The sequence below is a fragment of the Hippoglossus hippoglossus genome, chromosome 4 (genome assembly GCF_009819705.1).
Source record: "Hippoglossus hippoglossus isolate fHipHip1 chromosome 4, fHipHip1.pri, whole genome shotgun sequence".
Lineage (NCBI taxonomy): Eukaryota > Metazoa > Chordata > Actinopteri > Pleuronectiformes > Pleuronectidae > Hippoglossus > Hippoglossus hippoglossus.
This window is the reverse complement of record NC_047154.1, coordinates 19650578-19668224: the sequence shown is the minus strand read 5'-3', so window position 1 is coordinate 19668224 and position 17647 is coordinate 19650578. Positions and strand designations below refer to the sequence as shown.

General features: G+C 40.1%; 2 protein-coding genes across 2 annotated transcripts; both read left to right on the top strand.

Moving 5' to 3' along the window:
- The first annotated feature begins 2874 nt into the window (after positions 1 to 2874).
- mpv17l2 (MPV17 mitochondrial inner membrane protein like 2) lies at positions 2875 to 7042 on the top strand. Its single transcript, XM_034583801.1, is given in 7 exon segments — positions 2875 to 3291; positions 4019 to 4239; positions 5095 to 5115; positions 5118 to 5255; positions 5598 to 5674; positions 6596 to 6724; positions 6924 to 7042. Coding segments are annotated over 6 exon segments (645 nt in total). The 5' UTR covers positions 2875 to 3291; positions 4019 to 4049; the 3' UTR covers positions 7014 to 7042.
- On the top strand, positions 7022 to 17315 carry LOC117760626 (uncharacterized protein PB18E9.04c-like). Its single transcript, XM_034583797.1, has 5 exons — positions 7022 to 8188; positions 10890 to 10965; positions 13245 to 13718; positions 14403 to 14563; positions 16436 to 17315. Exons 1-5 carry the CDS (start codon positions 8165 to 8167, stop codon positions 16478 to 16480), a joined length of 780 nt encoding a protein of 259 aa, XP_034439688.1. The 5' UTR covers positions 7022 to 8164; the 3' UTR covers positions 16481 to 17315.
- The last annotated feature ends 332 nt before the right edge of the window (positions 17316 to 17647 follow it).

Sequence of the window (17647 nt, the reverse complement as noted above, 5' to 3'; positions counted from 1 at the left end):
GTCCGGATAGGAGTTCCAAAATAAAAGCCGTTTAAAGGAACTGGGGCTACATAACAAATTAAATGTGTCAATATTGTTGTTTTCTTTTGAAAAGGAGATGCATATTTCAAAGTGTCATTGTTAATACGCAGTGTTGTTTTGTAGGTCTTTGTTGGCATTCCCCAAGATTTCTTTAACATCCAGCGGTTAAACCCAATATATCACAGAGATTTACGCTTCATTCACGGACAACTAATTCTGCACAAATCATCGTTCTCTGCATCACTCTCGGTTGGATGGAATTCATTTCAAACGAGAAGAGATAGTCATATCATGTTATTCATCTATAGAACTCTGTTGCTAAAACTTTCCAATTACCTAAGCTCTCTTCTCTCATTTCAAAACCAATACATTACAACACAAGATCCAGTAAATACTTAACTTGAGACATCCCTCATGTTTACGCATTAATATTGGCAGACTGGATTCAGATACTATGCACATGCTAAATGAATGATTTACAAACTTTACAAAATTTAACATAGAATAATCTGAGTCATGTTACACTAGTGTGTTTCATCTAATTGTAAGAATTGTAGTTGTCTTTACCCTAGAATGGGCCCTTTGTATAAAATACTTTATATTTACATTAGGAAGGGTCCTCTCTACGGAGGCTTGCCATGTTTTTTACAGTAGCCCAGACTGGACAAAACTAAACACCTTTTGGTTTTTATGACAACTGAAGGTTTCCACAGGTTCTTATTCATGTTTTGAAGGGGAGGTGAGCTGCAACATGCAACTTCACCACTAGATGTCACTAAATTCCACACAGTGAACCTTTAACTTCCAGTCAAATTCCAAGAAATGCACTTAATATTGTTTAGTGAAATAAGACATTTCATCCAACGATGATGATTTAACAATGAGAAAATAGAACCAGTCGGATAATAATATCTCTACATTCATGGCAACGTGTTTTTTGTAAAACTCTCTGCAATGCTTCAAACTGTATTCAAAACGGATATACAATAAAGTTTGATTGACAGAGTGAAAATTATAAATCAACAACCGTGTCTTCGCTTTTATATTTAGCATTGCACACGTGTACCACTGACTGACATGTATCACTGTAGGAAAAAAAACACTGACCAATGATGCAAAAACTCTTGCTTGTCAAAATGTGCTGCATACATTACCCACAATGCAACACCACCTCCATAAGTGGGTTTCTATCACCACATGTCCATCTTTTTTTCCTCAAACATGGATCTGACCCTGAGATCGGGTCTTGTAGTTTTCTGTTAAGCAACAAAACGCTTTTACACAACTTCTTCAGCACCAGCTAGTAAAACGTAAACCCTGTAAACAGACTGTGGTGAGTAAAATGAGTGAATACCTCTTCAGCTGGTTCCAATTTGACTGGAAGCCACTCGGCAGTTTTATTTTGAAAGGGAGGTCGCCTCCAGTCCTGCGCATGTCCGCCATTTTTACGCAGGTCGACATATAGTGAATGGCAGGTGGGCGGGATCTTTGAAGGGGCCGTTTGGCAGATTGACAGCGCGTCTGACGAATCCGGAGCTTCGGCCCGAGCGATTGTCCTGAAACGCTCCTCCTCAAATAGTCAACCCGTCATGTGTTATTGATGAGCAACTGAATTATTGATCAAGAGGTCAGCGGTAACCACTGCTGACATTTCCCATCCAATAACTGTAAAATATCGCTGCATTAACTTTTCAGTAGTCCTGCATTCATATGGGTATTTAGGTATTTAGCCTGTATAAATATTTCCTTTCTTTAGAACAGATACATTTAGTTTTTAGTTTTTATTATTTATTAACTTTGCATCCTTAGGTATGGATGAACCAGGCTGTGGTAAATGTTTTTTTGTTTGTTTATTTCTTTATTTGTTTGCTTGCAATGGATGAATAATCTTTCCAGAAAATGTCAAACCTGGTTTGGACAAGAAACATCTTCAGCTCCACGACCCCACTGTGCATCAGTGACTGTTTGATTTAAACAGATTTTGAACAGCCACGGATACAACACTTGGTTAAAAAGTAAATCAAAAAGTCACTATATAAACTACATATTGTCTATTAGATCTGCACTAGCTCACTATGAACAATACAAAATTAGCTTTACGGCAGGGATATTTGGTTGGGGGGGTGCACAGTGAATTAGAAGACCTTCATTTAGACAATTGAATAGAACAATAAACATTTACAGAGGTTGGATAACTGGGAGGAGCTGCTCCTATACAAACACACATTTATCAATCAGCAGTGTTCTGTCAGCAAAAACAAACAGGACACGAGAAAACACATGATGTGTATTCTTTCATTAATGTCAGCGTGTCATTAATAAAGAGTCTCTGCTTCTGATGAGCCATCAGCAAAAGTCCAGCCAGGTCTTCACGTGTGAATGTAAATAAGCTGTTTATGAATGGATTTTAGTTCATGTGACCTGCAGCCCTTTTCTCCAAAGAGAAATAAAGTAGAGACAAACTGGGAACAAAGTTAAGACAAGCAAACCCACCTATTGGAGGATTTTACACAACCTGGAAACCCAAAGTTATTATTATTAAGCTTTACAGCTGATCTGTGAAGTAAGATATTTAATAGCCATTATAGATCATTACAACTCAAACTCTTTATGAATGGTGCCTTGTCAGGTGGGATAGGGAAACCACAGACATGAATAAATGTTAATGTTAATGATATGTTAGTCAAAGTTGACTATTTGTTTTTTGTTGTTCAAATCAATCTTTGATAAAAAACAATATTGATCTTCATTGAGGTTCTTCCACTGCGACCTCTGCTCTGACCACTGTTCCTCCACGCCACCAGATGGCGCTCAGATATGTATCATCCTCTCCAAATCGGTTTGGTGTGAAGTTTGTTTCACCTTCAGTCGCTGTTTACCTCGTGAAAACTGTGGTTAGAGTAAACTTCAGATTAGTGGTAATAGAGGTAACTGGTTATGGTTGGGATTAAGGTTGTAATCTAGTTAATCCCTGGTTGAAACGACTGGTTGTTGTTAAGGACAAAGTTAGCCTCATCTTGAAGTGTTTGTTAAACTGACTTCTACCCAGCACCGGTACCCGGAAGTCTCATGGTTGACACTGATCATCGAACAGTTGAATGAGTAAATTTTAAAGTAGAAACCAGTATGAATGGTTGTGTCCGGTAGAAAAACGTGTCATTAACCAGGTAGTTTCCGGCTCCACAGTCTGAGCAGGGCAGCGTTTAAACCCGGGCTCAGTTATCCTGAAGGCTAACTAGCGGCTAACGTTAGCACCGGGAGCAGAAGCTGGTCAGTGAACTCGAGTATTTAATCATTTAAGAGTTGAATGAATGTGAAGTGTGAAATAACGCGTGACGTTTCATTCACGCAGATACATGACGAGAGAGAAATGTTCTAATCAGAATTTAGCTCATAAAAATGAAATTTATTTTTGTTATAACACATAATATTCACTGTGGGTTCGAGTGTTTAAACATTACCAATGACCAGGTTAAACTGTAATGGACATCTTGTACTGATTGTTTGAATTTTAAAGACCTATGGAGTGAATTAAATAAACCATCTAACAAAATAAGCCAAAGTTTGACTGAAGGAAGTTTGAACTCAACAGTGACGTTATTATCTCAAATCAATAAACTGTAACTTTACTAGAAACTTACATCAGACTAATATTCATTGATTGTTTTCTTTCATTGGTGTTGATTAGTTTAATGTGGAACCCAGAGATGGTTCATCTTATTATTCCCATGAATACGGAGACTTCCTGGGTGATGGATCTTAAACCTCGACTCCAGGGTTTGTGAATAAGTCCTTGCACTGATTTCTTTTTTGTGTCGGTGACTGGGTTCTTTAATTTTGAAACCTCTGAACGTGTAGTATCCTTTGGAAGCTGATCATCCATGAATGTCTGTATGAGTCACTGAGTAACTCTTACAGATACAGCCTCCTTGTCGAGTGTGTACTCACCAAACATTTTATTAGGAACACCAGACCAATACTGTTTTTTTCTTTGCAGATGACCGGACTCTCTCCACGGCCCAAACATCATGCTTCCCCGGGCGGGTAAAGAGTTTTTGGTGCGGATACAGTTCTTCTGGCGGCCGTTGTTCCAGGGCCGGTACCTGCTGCTCACCAACACCGTGAGTGGAGGAACCATGCTGGCACTGGGAGACAGTCTGCAGCAGAGCCGGGAGATCCGCAGAGAGCCAAAAACAATCAGAGACTGGAAGAGGACAGGTGATATTTCTCTTTGTGCATGAAATACCTATTTATACCCAACACACACGTGGTGGATCATGCAAATTGCTCTCAGACCAGAGATTGATTCACTCAAGAGTAAAAGAACAGGAAGTCAGTCCTAACACAGAGGAACTCACATCTTATTTGGCCCTTGCTCTTCATCAAATTTGTGAAAATACTTGACACAAGTAAACATGGGCTGTTATTGGTGTTTTGTGTTGGTTCCATCAGTCACTTTCAGCTGCCAAGCAACCAAGAATTCTGCTTTTACAAATCAAATTGAGGGGGAAAGGGTGATTTAGATGAAAGTAAATTTCATTTTTAAAACATATTTATAAGCCCATTCTGAATAACCTGTCTTTGACGAACAGCCTTGCTGCATTGATGCACAGGTCTACGTCAGGACCTTGTGACATCACCTTGTGATGTGGTTAGAGGTACGCCCACCCTGCAGTAATGACACTCACTACAGGGCAGTGAAACACTGCTTTGCACAACCTGCTATTACTCTTTAAATCTGACATTTCTATTTGAAATCTTTAATGCTTAATCTTAATGTATACGTTTTCCTGTGCAAAAAATACAATTAACTAAGATAAAAACTAGATTTACAGCAAAATGTAAACCTTGATATATAAAAGATAGCGTATATAATATATATATTAAAAACCTTATTGTGCAATATCCCTACAATACAACACCCTCGCCATTTGCTCAGTAAACAGTCTAAACTTACTTGTCCTATTTTTACTCAAATACTGTTATATAGAATGAAACATAGTAGTTTGATCATTTTGCTTGACCGACTTGTTGCTATTAATCTATTCCTTGTTATTTCTTTTCTTCCTGAAGGTTCCATGTTTGTGGTGGGCTGCTCATGGGTCCACTGCTGCACTACTGGTACTCCTGGTTGGACAGATTCTATGTGGGCAGAGCCATGCACACGGTTGGCAAGAAGGTTCTAGTGGACCAGCTGATCGCCTCACCAACAATCGGGTTGTGGTATTTCTTAGGTGGGAAGATTTTCAGAGTTTATTGGCACCAAGCAGCTTGTCTATTTTCTCCATTAATGCACATACACACAGCTCAGCATTCAACCGGCAAGCACATGATCAGTTTGTCTATGACACACATACAGACGTAAGACAGAGTGTACAGAGTCAAAGGTTGTTCTTTAAGATGTGGGTGCAGTAAAACAAAAGACAACGTAGGTCAATATCAGAGGTGGAGTTCAAAGGTCGCCGGTGATAACCAGCGTGAATGTGATCGAGGTTTTCTTTCTCTCCTTATCTAAAGTTGGTTTTGATGAAACGTGGCGCTGACGCACATCTGACAGATTACTGTGTTTACTGCAGGTATGGGCCTCACGGAGGGACACACTTTATCCGAAGGATGGGAGGAGTTCAGAGAGAAGTTCTGGGAATTTTATAAGGTAAATATACACCTGTCGGGGCAGACCTGCAGATCGGTGCACATACACTCCTTGTCACTCACAGTGTTCTTTGTTCTTAGAGATGAGACGTTAAATTTGCAATCCGTTGTGTAGTTCATGTAAAAAATAATAAGAAAAAAGCTGAAAGCGAGCATCAGTCCATATTCTGCTCAGCTTCTTCTGCTTGTTCTGCTCAAACATGAGAAACAAATCCCTTTTGTTTTAGGGTCACATCAGTTTGGTTACTTGCCATGACACTGGTGGCATTATCTTTCTAACTTAAATATTCAGAGATCAACAGAAAATCCACAGTAGCAACTCTCTAAAACATAATCTAGGAGGTTTAGGGTTATGTATTTATTATAAAGCAATGTACGAGTAATGATTTAACTGACACCTCACCGCCTCTATTTTCCTCATGTCTCAAAATTGTCACCTCTTGATGCCCTGTTGCCAAGGTCGAATCAGGTCTTTTTAGCCACACTAGCAGCATTAGCTCTAGTGCCACCAGCAGGCTGACACTTGCGGTTATAAGAGAACTTTCTCAATGACTTCTTACATTTTACAGACACTTATATCTCCCTTTCGGGTAAATTGAATGATCTTTAAAGCTCAGAATTTCTGCATTTGTCATCATGTTGAGGAAAATAATTTGTTGAAGGAATCTTACCGATGGTTTTCTCTTAATCAGCCGTTTCTCCTCAGTCAGATTTGTAAAAGCAGAATTCTTGGTTTCTTGGCAGCTGAAAGTGACTGATGGAACAAACACAACCCAATAAGCATTAACAGCCTGTGTTTACCAGTGGTAACGCCCGTGCCTGAGAGAACAGGCTTCTCTCTTCTTCTCACGGTTGTGTGTGCTGGGTGATCTGTTTGTCTTTTTTGCTAATTGTTGCTAATTCCTATTGTTCTGGCTGCCAGATGGACTGGTGTGTTTGGCCTGCCGCTCAGATGATCAACTTCTATTTCCTCTCGCCCAAATACCGTGTCCTGTACATCAACGTGATCACGTTAGGGTGGGACACCTACCTCTCCTACCTCAAACACAGAGTAAGTCAACCACACAGCAGATCAACATGTCATTCTGCTCAGTAACTCCTGGATAGTTTCTGCAAAGTTTCTCGAAAATTAAAACATGAAGGGAAATATAAATGCCTGTAAATGTCTATAAATATGTTGTTAATCAGTTTTAAAATAGAGGTGATATTGGTTATATTGATGTGTCTATTGGTTTCTGTTGTGCTGACAGGATGACAGTCAACACACTCACCTGACATCAGACAGCGGCGCTGTGGATTTACAGCAGGAAGCGTCCAAACCTCTGGAGGAGAAAACTTAGAAACGGCGTTCATGCTCCACTCTAAGGTCGTTCGTTCAAGGCAAAAGAAGGTTTTGGCTGTTTTTGTCCGTTAAAATTTATTTTCCTCCTTTGCAAAATGCTGTGAGCGTTGTGTGCATCACAGTTTGGGAGACTCTGATGGCCTTTTTCCTCCGACACGCCACTTCTCTCTTTAAACCGACCGTGTGTTTGTCTGGATTCAGCGGAGATGTGGATGCTGAAGAGTTTGAACACTTGAACTTGCTGAAGTATTAATGTGTCTCTGCTCAGTTTGTGTGTTTGTGTCCTAATGATGTGCACTCCTATAGGAGCATTCAGGGATGAAATGGCTCTTTCACTGCCCTAAACCATTGCAGTCAAATCTAACTCCCAATTGTTGAGAGTGGTTGTAGTGGGAAGCTCATAAATCCAGCAGATGCTTCCAAAACCAGTATCATCTTTGTTGTGTTGTTACACACAAAGCTTCAAAGTGCCCGAAATCAATTCAAAGCAACTCCTTTTATTATATATTTTTTATTATTATGCTGTTTTTAAGTTTCTGGTTTGACATGAAATAATAATCATTATTTATGTGGAGCAGCTAATGACCAATGACTTTAATTTTAACATGATGTGCTTTACTGTGTATCTCCAACAGCTAATTTATACATGAAGAGTTTTTAGTTTTGGCAGGTCAGATGATAAATCAGTCTGTGTGATGAAATGATGTCGTGGAAGTTTGAGTCTGTGAAGCACTTGTCATACACTCACCCAGAACTTTGATAGGACGACTAGCTCCAGGTTGAGCCTCTCTCTCTCACACAAGCCTCCGTTCAAGCCTCTGTCCTTTGTGCGATTGTTGACATGAATGCCATACGCACATTTGTTTGTTGTACGTTCATGCTGGGAATCTTAAGCATTCTCCCACACCCTGAATGTGTGTACAGGATTCAGATGAGGTGACTGGAGAGGCCTGCACTGAAATACACTTTTCATTAAACCAGTTTGAGCAGCTTAATAAACCTGTTCACTTAGAGAGAGAGGGAGAGAGAGAGAGAGAGTTGAAGACTGGAAAATACAAACCTTGTTTTTTGTTTTCCAGTCTTTAACTCTCCGTGTTGCTGAGCCACTGCTCCCTCAGAATTATTTTCTGAACCCACCATGGTCTTCTGATGCTGTTGCACATCCACCTCAAGGTTTGTGTTTTCTGAGATCTTTTTCTGCTCGTCACAGTAGAACAGAGTTGTTATTGGAGGGACTGTAGCTCTTCAGTCAGCTCCAACCAGTCCGTCCATTCTTTGTGATTTAAGTTCTTTGTCGCTGTGACGAAATTCTATTGGTTAGATCCTATAGAGGTTTTCTATGAGATCAGTGTCGATAAAATATTATTTTAACTTCAGAGAACAAAACCCAGAACTGTCTTGCTACCATGTAATCCATCTCTTTGTTGTAAGCTTATTCGTCTCATATCATATCCTGTCGTACCCGTGTTATGTCAGTGGGCGGCTATAATTAGCTCTAAATTCACTAGAAACTGTAGATGGTGGTTCTGGTCCAGTTTTGACTCGTATCATCTTAGAAGATGGTGTATAATTATAAACTGGAACACAAAACTTACAGAAGAACATTGTAAAGCTGTGTCACTGGTTTCATTGCGTCAGTTTGTTAAATGATGTTAAAGGAAATCTAACACTAACGCCGCTGTTAAATGGGTCTGGTGTATGTGCTGGACCTTTTAGCCAGGAGGCCACTGACACTGGCCAATGTTTTTTTGTATGTAAAGTAAGATTCATACATATTTGAAACATTTATTTGAAATGCTTTGACTTATTGGGTTACATCAACCCAGTGTCAGAGCTTCAAAGTGTCAACAACCATTGCATTCATGCAAAGCACAGAACCCCCCCCCCCCCCCCCCCCCCCCCCCCCCCCCCCCCCCCCCCCCCCCCCCCCCCCCCCCCCCCCCCCCCCCCCACACATATTAATATGGCTTATGATTTTCACTATTTGGAAATAAAGCAGCTGCTGGAAATCTGTGAAATTACTGAGGGGAATTTGTATTGTTGTATTGTTAATCTTTTTTTAATCATACTCGATCTTTGATGGACGGCTCTGGCAGCACATATTCCTGTGAGCAACGGCAGCTAGAAGCAGTAATGATGCTGCACAAGAATTATTATGATGAAGTGTACTCCAAAGGAAGAGAGAAATACAGTGACAGCACAGGTTAAACTTAAAACACACAGAAGATTAACATTATGCCGTGAAGAAAACTGATGAGCTCACTGTGGTTCATGTTTTCGGCACATAATGCATCAGTCTCTTCCTCATCCGTCACCGATTCTCAAACTGAAACACTCAACACGTTGTCAAACACAGAATAGTCATTAAACACACAGAAGCAGTCGAGCTGTCTAAGCTGAAAACTGCAGGTTCAGAGTAAAACCTTCCACAGACTTCTGAATATACTCAGAAACACTCTTGTGCTTGAAAATCCCAGGAGACCAAACAGATCCTTAAACCAGCCCGACTGAGATCATGTTGTTTTTTCCCTCGTGATATTTGATGTGAACATTAACTAAGGTCTCGACTGGCAGCTGCATGGTTTCATGCATCGCGCTGCTGTCACGTGATTGGCTTGTTGCGTGGATGTTCCTGGTAAAGTGCTTGGTGGGTGTATGTTTAATTTTGTTGACATTTATAATGCTGCTACTGTTTTCACGGATTTGCTGTAAATTTGACCTGTTATTCGCCTCCTGTGTCTTTAGCGTACGAATTAAGAATTGTTTGAAAAAATATTTGAGGTGACTTGAAATTGACCAAATCATAATATAAAAGAAATTCAAAAGAAATTCTGTTTTCAAAGTATGTGATGACTTTCTTGTTGCACCTTGTGTCTAACACTACACAGCAGTACTTACAGAGTAGCCTCCAGAATGTGGATGAACATTAAATACATTGTTATGTCCTCTTCATCTTTATGAAAATTACATGAATGTGCTCACATGTAATACAATCTGAGGGGAACAAGGTTAGACCCAAGAACTTCAGGATTTTTTCGTATCATTCCCTTTAATCTGTTAAGTATTTCTGTGACTAAATAAAAAACGAGGGCACAAATTGTAACAGTAGACAAAGCTTGTTTATTTTTCAAATGCAATTCTCTTTGGGTTTCACCTTTGAAGAACATGGGAATTCAATTTTATTGGAATGTACCGGTTGTCTTATACACTGTGAACATACAGCACAAGCAGACATTTAGGATTTCTTCAAAAAGCAAAAATAAGTTGCATGCTAGTTTGTTTCCTAAGGCATTAAACATAGTAAAATACAAAAGAAAGACATAAGAGACAATCGTAAGTAACAGGATGACAGTGCAGTACAAGACTTTTAGTAGCTTTCTATTTTAGTTAATAATATAGAATATATTTTGTTGCTGAAATATTGTTTCCCTTCTCAGACAACCACCCATTAAGCCTCTTTAATCTTAAATGGCTGTATGTCTATGACCTTGTGTTTATATTTTCATCAGACTTTTTTTATTTAAACAGATAGAATAATTAAATTATATTCTTGCCGTTCAGAAACTAAGACATCACAGTAAAACAGTCACGAGTTTTAAGAACCACCAAAGAAAAGGTTTTTACCCTGAAATAACCTGGATCATCGCAGCTGAGCTCACTCGGCAGCAGGAGAGAAAAGTGAAATGTCATACGTCTGAATAATAAGAGCAACAGTGACGGAGCTTTATTCAAACACTGAGTCATCAGCCTGAAGCACTCTGATACGTGCCAGCCTGCGCTCAGGGCACTCCGCCTCAGGCGTTCAGCAACATCCTATGGTCAAGGATGTAGTGTGTGAGTGTGTTTGTTTAAATGTTGTCGTTATGATCGGCAGCCCTTTCTTCTCAACATGCCTGCAGCGATGCACCTCACTGTACTGCTGGTCCTGTTTGCCGTGACCGTCGATGTAGGTAAGTCAATATTTCACATTTTAAACTCTTAAACTGACTAAGCTGATGTGGTGGTTGGTACATTAGCCTGAGCAGAATGCTGAGGTGCTGTAAAGATGCAAAGTTATGCAAACGTGGAGCAGGGAGAGGACATTCAGCAGGTTCTCCTGGGGTTGAGTCATTGTTGGCAGGTTTTTATTCTCAATATGCAGGAAAACTTTATATTTCAGATTATTCAACAGGATTTGAGGACAGAATTCGATCCAAACATTAGTAACTTAACTTAAATATATGTTATATGATAAAAAATGTGTTGATGTTAAATACAAGTCAAAATTTGTTTCTACATTTTGTTCATTACGAATTATTCCAGTGAAATAGTGTATGAGCTGCTATCAGTAAATCATGAGAGAAAGTTAAAGTAAATGGGAAGGTCAGTCTGGGTGGAAACCTGCAAATATTTGATCAGCGAGTGTTTGTTACACTCCCATACACACACACACACACACACACACACACACACACACACACACACACACAATGCAAGCTGACTACTCTCTCTCTCTGCGTCATCAGTCAACCTAAATTGTTTCCTGACAGACTGTTGATTCTGCTTTATTAAACTCTGCAGAGTCAACAGTGTCATGTGAACCTGAACTGTGACTCTGTGGCAGGAGCTTCATTAGCTGATCAAACAAGCTCATCTCCTGGTGCATCTTTAGAGACAGTGATGGAGCTTTAGACCGAACCACACGCTCTCCTGCAGCAGATGGAGCTCGTTTGGTTTTGTCATGGTTTATTTCTTTTCTCTGCAAACTCTTAAGGATTTCTCAGCCCTTTCAGCTTAAAAGATAGAAATGAGACTGGCAATTTCATTATTGACCTGGACAGCTGACATAATCTCACCCCAAGGTCCAGTAAGTACAGTAGCGGTTCTGGAGCTTGATCATATCTCTTTGTAATAGTATATGTGTAAATCTAATGATATTGATACGATTCAAGGCCCCAGCAGCTGCTCTGGGGCCTTGAATCGTATCAATATCATGATACATCACAATAAATGCTAGTAAACTTGATTTGTCAACTGCTGCTTCCAAGTCAAAGAAATTCAAAGTTTCATTAGAGTTTAAAGTCTCAGAGATAGATGCTGTTTCTGAGGCCTCCACCCTGGCAGATAAAACCCTTCTTCAGCTCGAACACTGAATATTTGTGTATTAAGTTGTTGTGGAGATTAGTTTTAAATGTAAATACTGAAATAGAATATCTATAGTGATAAAAAACTAAATCCCAGACGATGACATCTCTCTTCCTCAAGGTCACACACACATCATCAGTTTGAGTTACATCAGACATACAGGTGGCATTCTGCTCAACAGCTGTGGCCTATACTGCCCATGGGGGGCGCTAGAGCACAAGCAATGCTCTGCTACATGCCAAAAGAAGTGAACCACAGTGTGAAGTTTTGTTCTTGAAATAAAGAACAACAATGCAACGCAACAGAAATATATACTTTACATGTAGTTATAACATAGAAATGAAAATGCCGAAACCAATAAATACTTTTTTGACAATACACAATAAAGTATTTAGAGTAATATTAGGATTATCAGAAGATGAAAGACAGAATATTTAACTCCATTTACCTGTCTGCCGTTGCCTTTAAAGTGAGTTAAACGATCTATCAGGTGATCAGGACATTAACAGACAGTGTTGAAAGCAAAACAAACATGCTGGTTCATAAATGAAGTATGTGTTCAGTCACTGGATGGGAGCTAGTGTTGAATTAGCCTGGATGACAAAATACCAAAGTATGTCATCCGGCATATCTTAATTTGACATAAAGTTAAAATAGCACAAAACAAATGAATCATTTCAAAGGTTTAATGATAGCTTATTACGCTTACTGGCTCCTTGTGGCCTGCGTGACGCGGATGTGCAGCCTCTATTTATCCACCCTTGCTGCCTCTGGGTTTTTTCAAAGATTGCCCACTCCAAGAATATTTTTAGGAAAATGCAAGCATCGTGTATTTTTAGGAGGCTTGAACATGGTACATGAGTGGGAAAACCCGGTGTGAATCCAAGTGTATTATTTTGTATCTGGATACTGTGTCATCAACTGAAGCTAATCTGAAGTGGAGGTGGACCGTCAGTCACCTCCTGCACATACGCACATGCAGTAAACCTCTGCACCTCTGCTTTTAGTTCTTTACAAAGCCCACGAACACACGCCACTGGACTTAGCTCCAACAGGTCTGAATGTTGTGTGTCCTCGCTAAATTTTTCATTTTGTGCTTTTGCAGACTCAACCACTTCCCCTACAGAATTTCTGGTACCACCGTTAACCAAAAGTCCTGCAGCCCTCACAAGTTCGACTGTGGGAAAAACACCAAATGTCGTTTCATCACCCACCAACAAACCATCACAGCAGGTCCCCACAAACACGTCATCGTCATCGTCATCCTCAACTTCGACACAAACACCCAGTACGGCTGAGGAAACCACCATCAGAAGTCCTACTGAGAGGCCAATAACCAACCAGATGTCCACCGAGATACCAATAACCAACCAGACGTCCACCGAGATACCAGTAGCCAACCAGATGTCCACCGAGATACCAGTAGCCAACCAGACGTCCACAGGGATACCAATAACCAACCAGACGTCCACCGGGATACCAGTAACAAACCAGACAGTTACCAATGGGTCGACAATCCCACCAACATCAGGATCACCATACGTCACTGCAAACACCACTGTTAACACAACCAGCTCAGGTCAGAGGGCATCAGAGATGAGGGTTTATTATATATATTAATAATATTATTATATATACACGTCTAACACATGACAAAATCAATGACATTTTCCTTAATGTAAGTCAAAATATGAACCAACTTACAGTACAACATAAAGTTCACGTAGCTTTTTTTATTCGCTGTTGTTAACTCTTCTACACGGTCAAATGTAGATTTCTTGTCGTTTCTTGTGCACTTGAAGACAGCAGTTGGCCTTAAACTGTTTTTCGAAAGCTATTGTGAAACCATAAACGCCGTTTTAGATAACTATTGACTATTGACCTGCAGCTGCACTCACCTCTGCCACGTAGCCAGCACCATTAGCATTCCAGCTAATGTGGCAGCATTTAGAACAGGGAGTTTCACAGTGACATGTGATCCCGCACCAACCAAAGTGGAATGTGCAGCACAAGACCCTTGTTTTTCCCTTTATGCTGGGGTAGCAACACATTAACTTTGGCCTGTGAGTTTAGTGGTTCATTTATCAACAAGTCCCCCAATCGGAACGACCACAGTTTGTCTTCATAGGAGTGTGTCTCCGGTAAAAAACTGCTGTTCAGTGGAGGTCTAACCAACCGTCTCTCATGATAAAGCAATAAACGCACGGTTAAGTTTATGGAAATGTCGCAGCAGAAGGTAAACTGTTGTCTGTCTCTCCCTCAGCTCTTTCACACGAGAAGGAAGATGGCTTTGCATCAAACCCCGGCCTCGTCGCCATCATCTGCATCTTCTGTATCGTCCTGGTCCTCGCGCTGGTGGTTGCCGCCGTGAAATGCTCCTCGCGATCAAGAAACAATTTTGAGAGGCTTGAAGATGTGCCCATGGTGAGTTGGAAAATAGGACCTTATATTTTAACAGATTTTTAAATAAAAATGTAAAAACTTTGAAAAACTGACTTTTAACCATTTGAATTTGTATACAATCTACTTTCCTTTCATTCTTTGGATAGTGGGAGATGCGTCGTCCATCTTTATATACAGTCTAGGATCATGACACTCCAATCAGCCACAGTACTTGCTATAGTGTTAATGTTCGCATGCTAACACAGTAATAAAGTTACAAACATGGCAAAAAATGATACCGCTAAACATCAGCGTGTTAACATGGTGAACATTTTAACCACCACCACTGTGCATATGTAAAAAAGTTGCTAGCATGGTGACTTTAAAACTATCAACACTTCCCATGACATTAACCAACTCAGCCGACCACATGGAGATGAAGCATGCACAAATCAACCTCGAATGACGCAGTAAGCTAACAAACAAATTGCATTAAACCAAGTACCGAAAAGAAACCACAGGAAAACAATGATATGACAAAAAATATAGCGAGTTCCTGTGCTACTATCTCTGCATCTATCAGCAGGAGGCGACAGCAGGGTGCTTGAATAAAGGCCGTGTAGCTCCTGCTGCAGCAAAGTGTCTCCACAGGGCTTTGAACTGTGAACCCGAGTCGTGTGTAAGCTTTAACGTTCAACATGTTTCCTCCTGCCATGTGTCATGTCTTCCTTTTCCCCTCAGCAGTGAACACGGTGGTTTGCTCTCTATTCATTTTTTTTTTATTACGCAAACAGGAAGGCTGACGAGAAGTGACACAAACAGGACAGTGCCTGGTGATGCACTTCCTTGAGAAATGAAAGCTTATCATTACCCCTCCATCAGCGTGTCAGCAGGACTTCAGACGCTGCATCCTGTAGTGGGCACGTGTTTTAAGTTAAAGTGTTATTGAGACTGTGTGAAAAACCCCATATCTGATTTTGGAGTACAATGAAAACACTCAATAGAATATGATTACTGTGACCAACTGCCTATAAATCTTTATTACAGTAAGAATCTTTAAAGACGTCGTGTTGGATGAGATCAGAGTAAACAGCGTTCTGACGTACGCTGCAGCTTATTCGTGCAAAATGTGGGTCCAAGCACAAAAACAACTGATTTTGCAAAGTGAACTGGTGATGATAAAAAGATAACTTTCAGGTTTAATGAGTGACAGAGGTGGTGATTTACAAGATGAGAAGGGATTTGGAGCACGGTCTTGACCTGAGTAGAACAGGACTTTTAGGTGGTTGGTTAAAAGAGGGTTGACGCGGGACAACTGCCTGGAATCGTCTTTCTGTCTTTGTGAGCTATTTTAGTAAGAGCAGACTCAATTTAATACATTTTCTACTTTGTATTGTTCCAACAGCATTGCTTTGTTATGATACTGTCATTTTTTTGTTTTCTCTGAGGAAGTAGAAGGATGAAAATACATAGATCCATTTCAGAGGAAAAACAAATATACAAAATAAAGAGTTGTGTCCTAAGAGCTCAAATTTGGGGTTTTAGAGCAATATTTCATTTTGCCTGTGGAGCTCTTGACAAAAGCAAACTCATCCCCACATTTTAATATTCATCCAATTAACATTTGAAAGCCGTCGACACTTAATTTTTAGAGGTGACAGCAGCTTCTCTCAGTCCCTGATATTAATTCATTTTGATTTTGTGTGAAGACTGACAGCCGCGAATTAAACTGTTACACTGAGCTGGAGCAAGATGATACAGATAAAAAAAACAAACATCTTCAAGCTTCACTGAGCCACATTTAAGTTTAGGTCAGTTAATAAGATTATAATGTTACTGCACGTTGGTTGCAGGTTGTATGAATTCTTTGTTTCTTTCTCTCAAACCCATTTGCTGTTTGTTTCATCCCTCCAGGGCAAAGTCAACGAAGGGTCTCCGTTTGCCCACTACTCAAAATGACAGAAGAGACTTCGGACACGATGTCCAGGAGGAGAGTGGTCCGCTGTAGGAGTCTGATGCTACTGAACACAAAGAAACATCCACTCCAGCAGTGACTTTAACTTTAGGCACAAAAGAAAAAGACAGCTTGTGTGGTTTTCGCTCTCAGGCCCTTTTATTTCTTTACAAAGCACTTTTGTCTGTGCTTCTGCCAAAGAGTTCTGACCTCTGACCTGATTGTCTTGCTGCTCATATTTCTGCTGATTCAAGCTTCTGAAGCTTTATCAGCCCTTCTTCAGCCTCAATGGTAAAAGCTTTTGATATATGTCCCTCTAAGCACTTCCAATTCATTATTGCACTCTTACATGTAACAAAGGATGTTATGCTGCAAGTATATGTAGGTTTCACAATGATTTTGGAAACCAAAAGCTTGGTATGCTCACTCTGCAAATTCAAATAACTTTGTTTGTTTAACCGTGACTCATCTGTTAATGTGTAATTCTGGCCATTTATATTATTTCTACCTTTATGTAATAAAGCTTTACGGACTCTAGATAGAACCATTTTCTTCACATACACTGGTAACGTAGATGATCTTCTACCAAATCATATCCAGGTGGCAAAGCTGCTCTTGTTCATTAAATTCAATTTATTTAACCAATACAGTTTGTTCTGTTGACACACAGACTTCCACTAGTCACGAATAAAATGTTCTAATAACTATGTTTATGCTCGGAGACTGCACTAAATCCACTTTTTTTCCTTTTGCCCCAGCATCCTTTGTGTGCATTTATCACTCAGATGTAATGTACATAACTATGATGTTTTCAATGAAACTAAATAAATATTTCCAGAACACAAAGGGGTTGTTTCTTCCCCCAAAATTGTTGTTTTCTGATATAGTGGTTGTTGTGATCTCATGACACATTGAGGTCACTAAGCTCAAGAGAACAACCCAGTAACCGCCCACAAACCTGTTGTCCTCTGTCTCATCGGCTGCACTGTGTCCTAATGTGTCGAGTTTCCCCAGAAAGTTGACCCAGACTCCAGAGATGAAGCCTGTTGACCAGAAAAGGTCAGAGCCACTAAGACGACTGAGTCTCTGGATGTGTCTGAGTTTGATGCTGGACACATAATGGCCACATTAGGAAATATTGTGAACTGCCAAATCCCCAAAATTTGATCAGT

What these genes read in the sequence shown, in the direction of transcription:
- LOC117760626 (XM_034583797.1), top strand. Translation starts at nt 8,165, where the DNA reads ATGCTGTTGCACATCCACCTCAAG. An exon ending in TGCCGTGACCGTCGATGTAG is followed by an intron (nt 10,966 to 13,244) that starts GTAAGTCAATAT and finishes GTGCTTTTGCAG; the next exon opens with ACTCAACCACTTCCCCTACA. An exon ending in GGCTTGAAGATGTGCCCATG is followed by an intron (nt 14,564 to 16,435) that starts GTGAGTTGGAAA and finishes TCATCCCTCCAG; the next exon opens with GGCAAAGTCAACGAAGGGTC.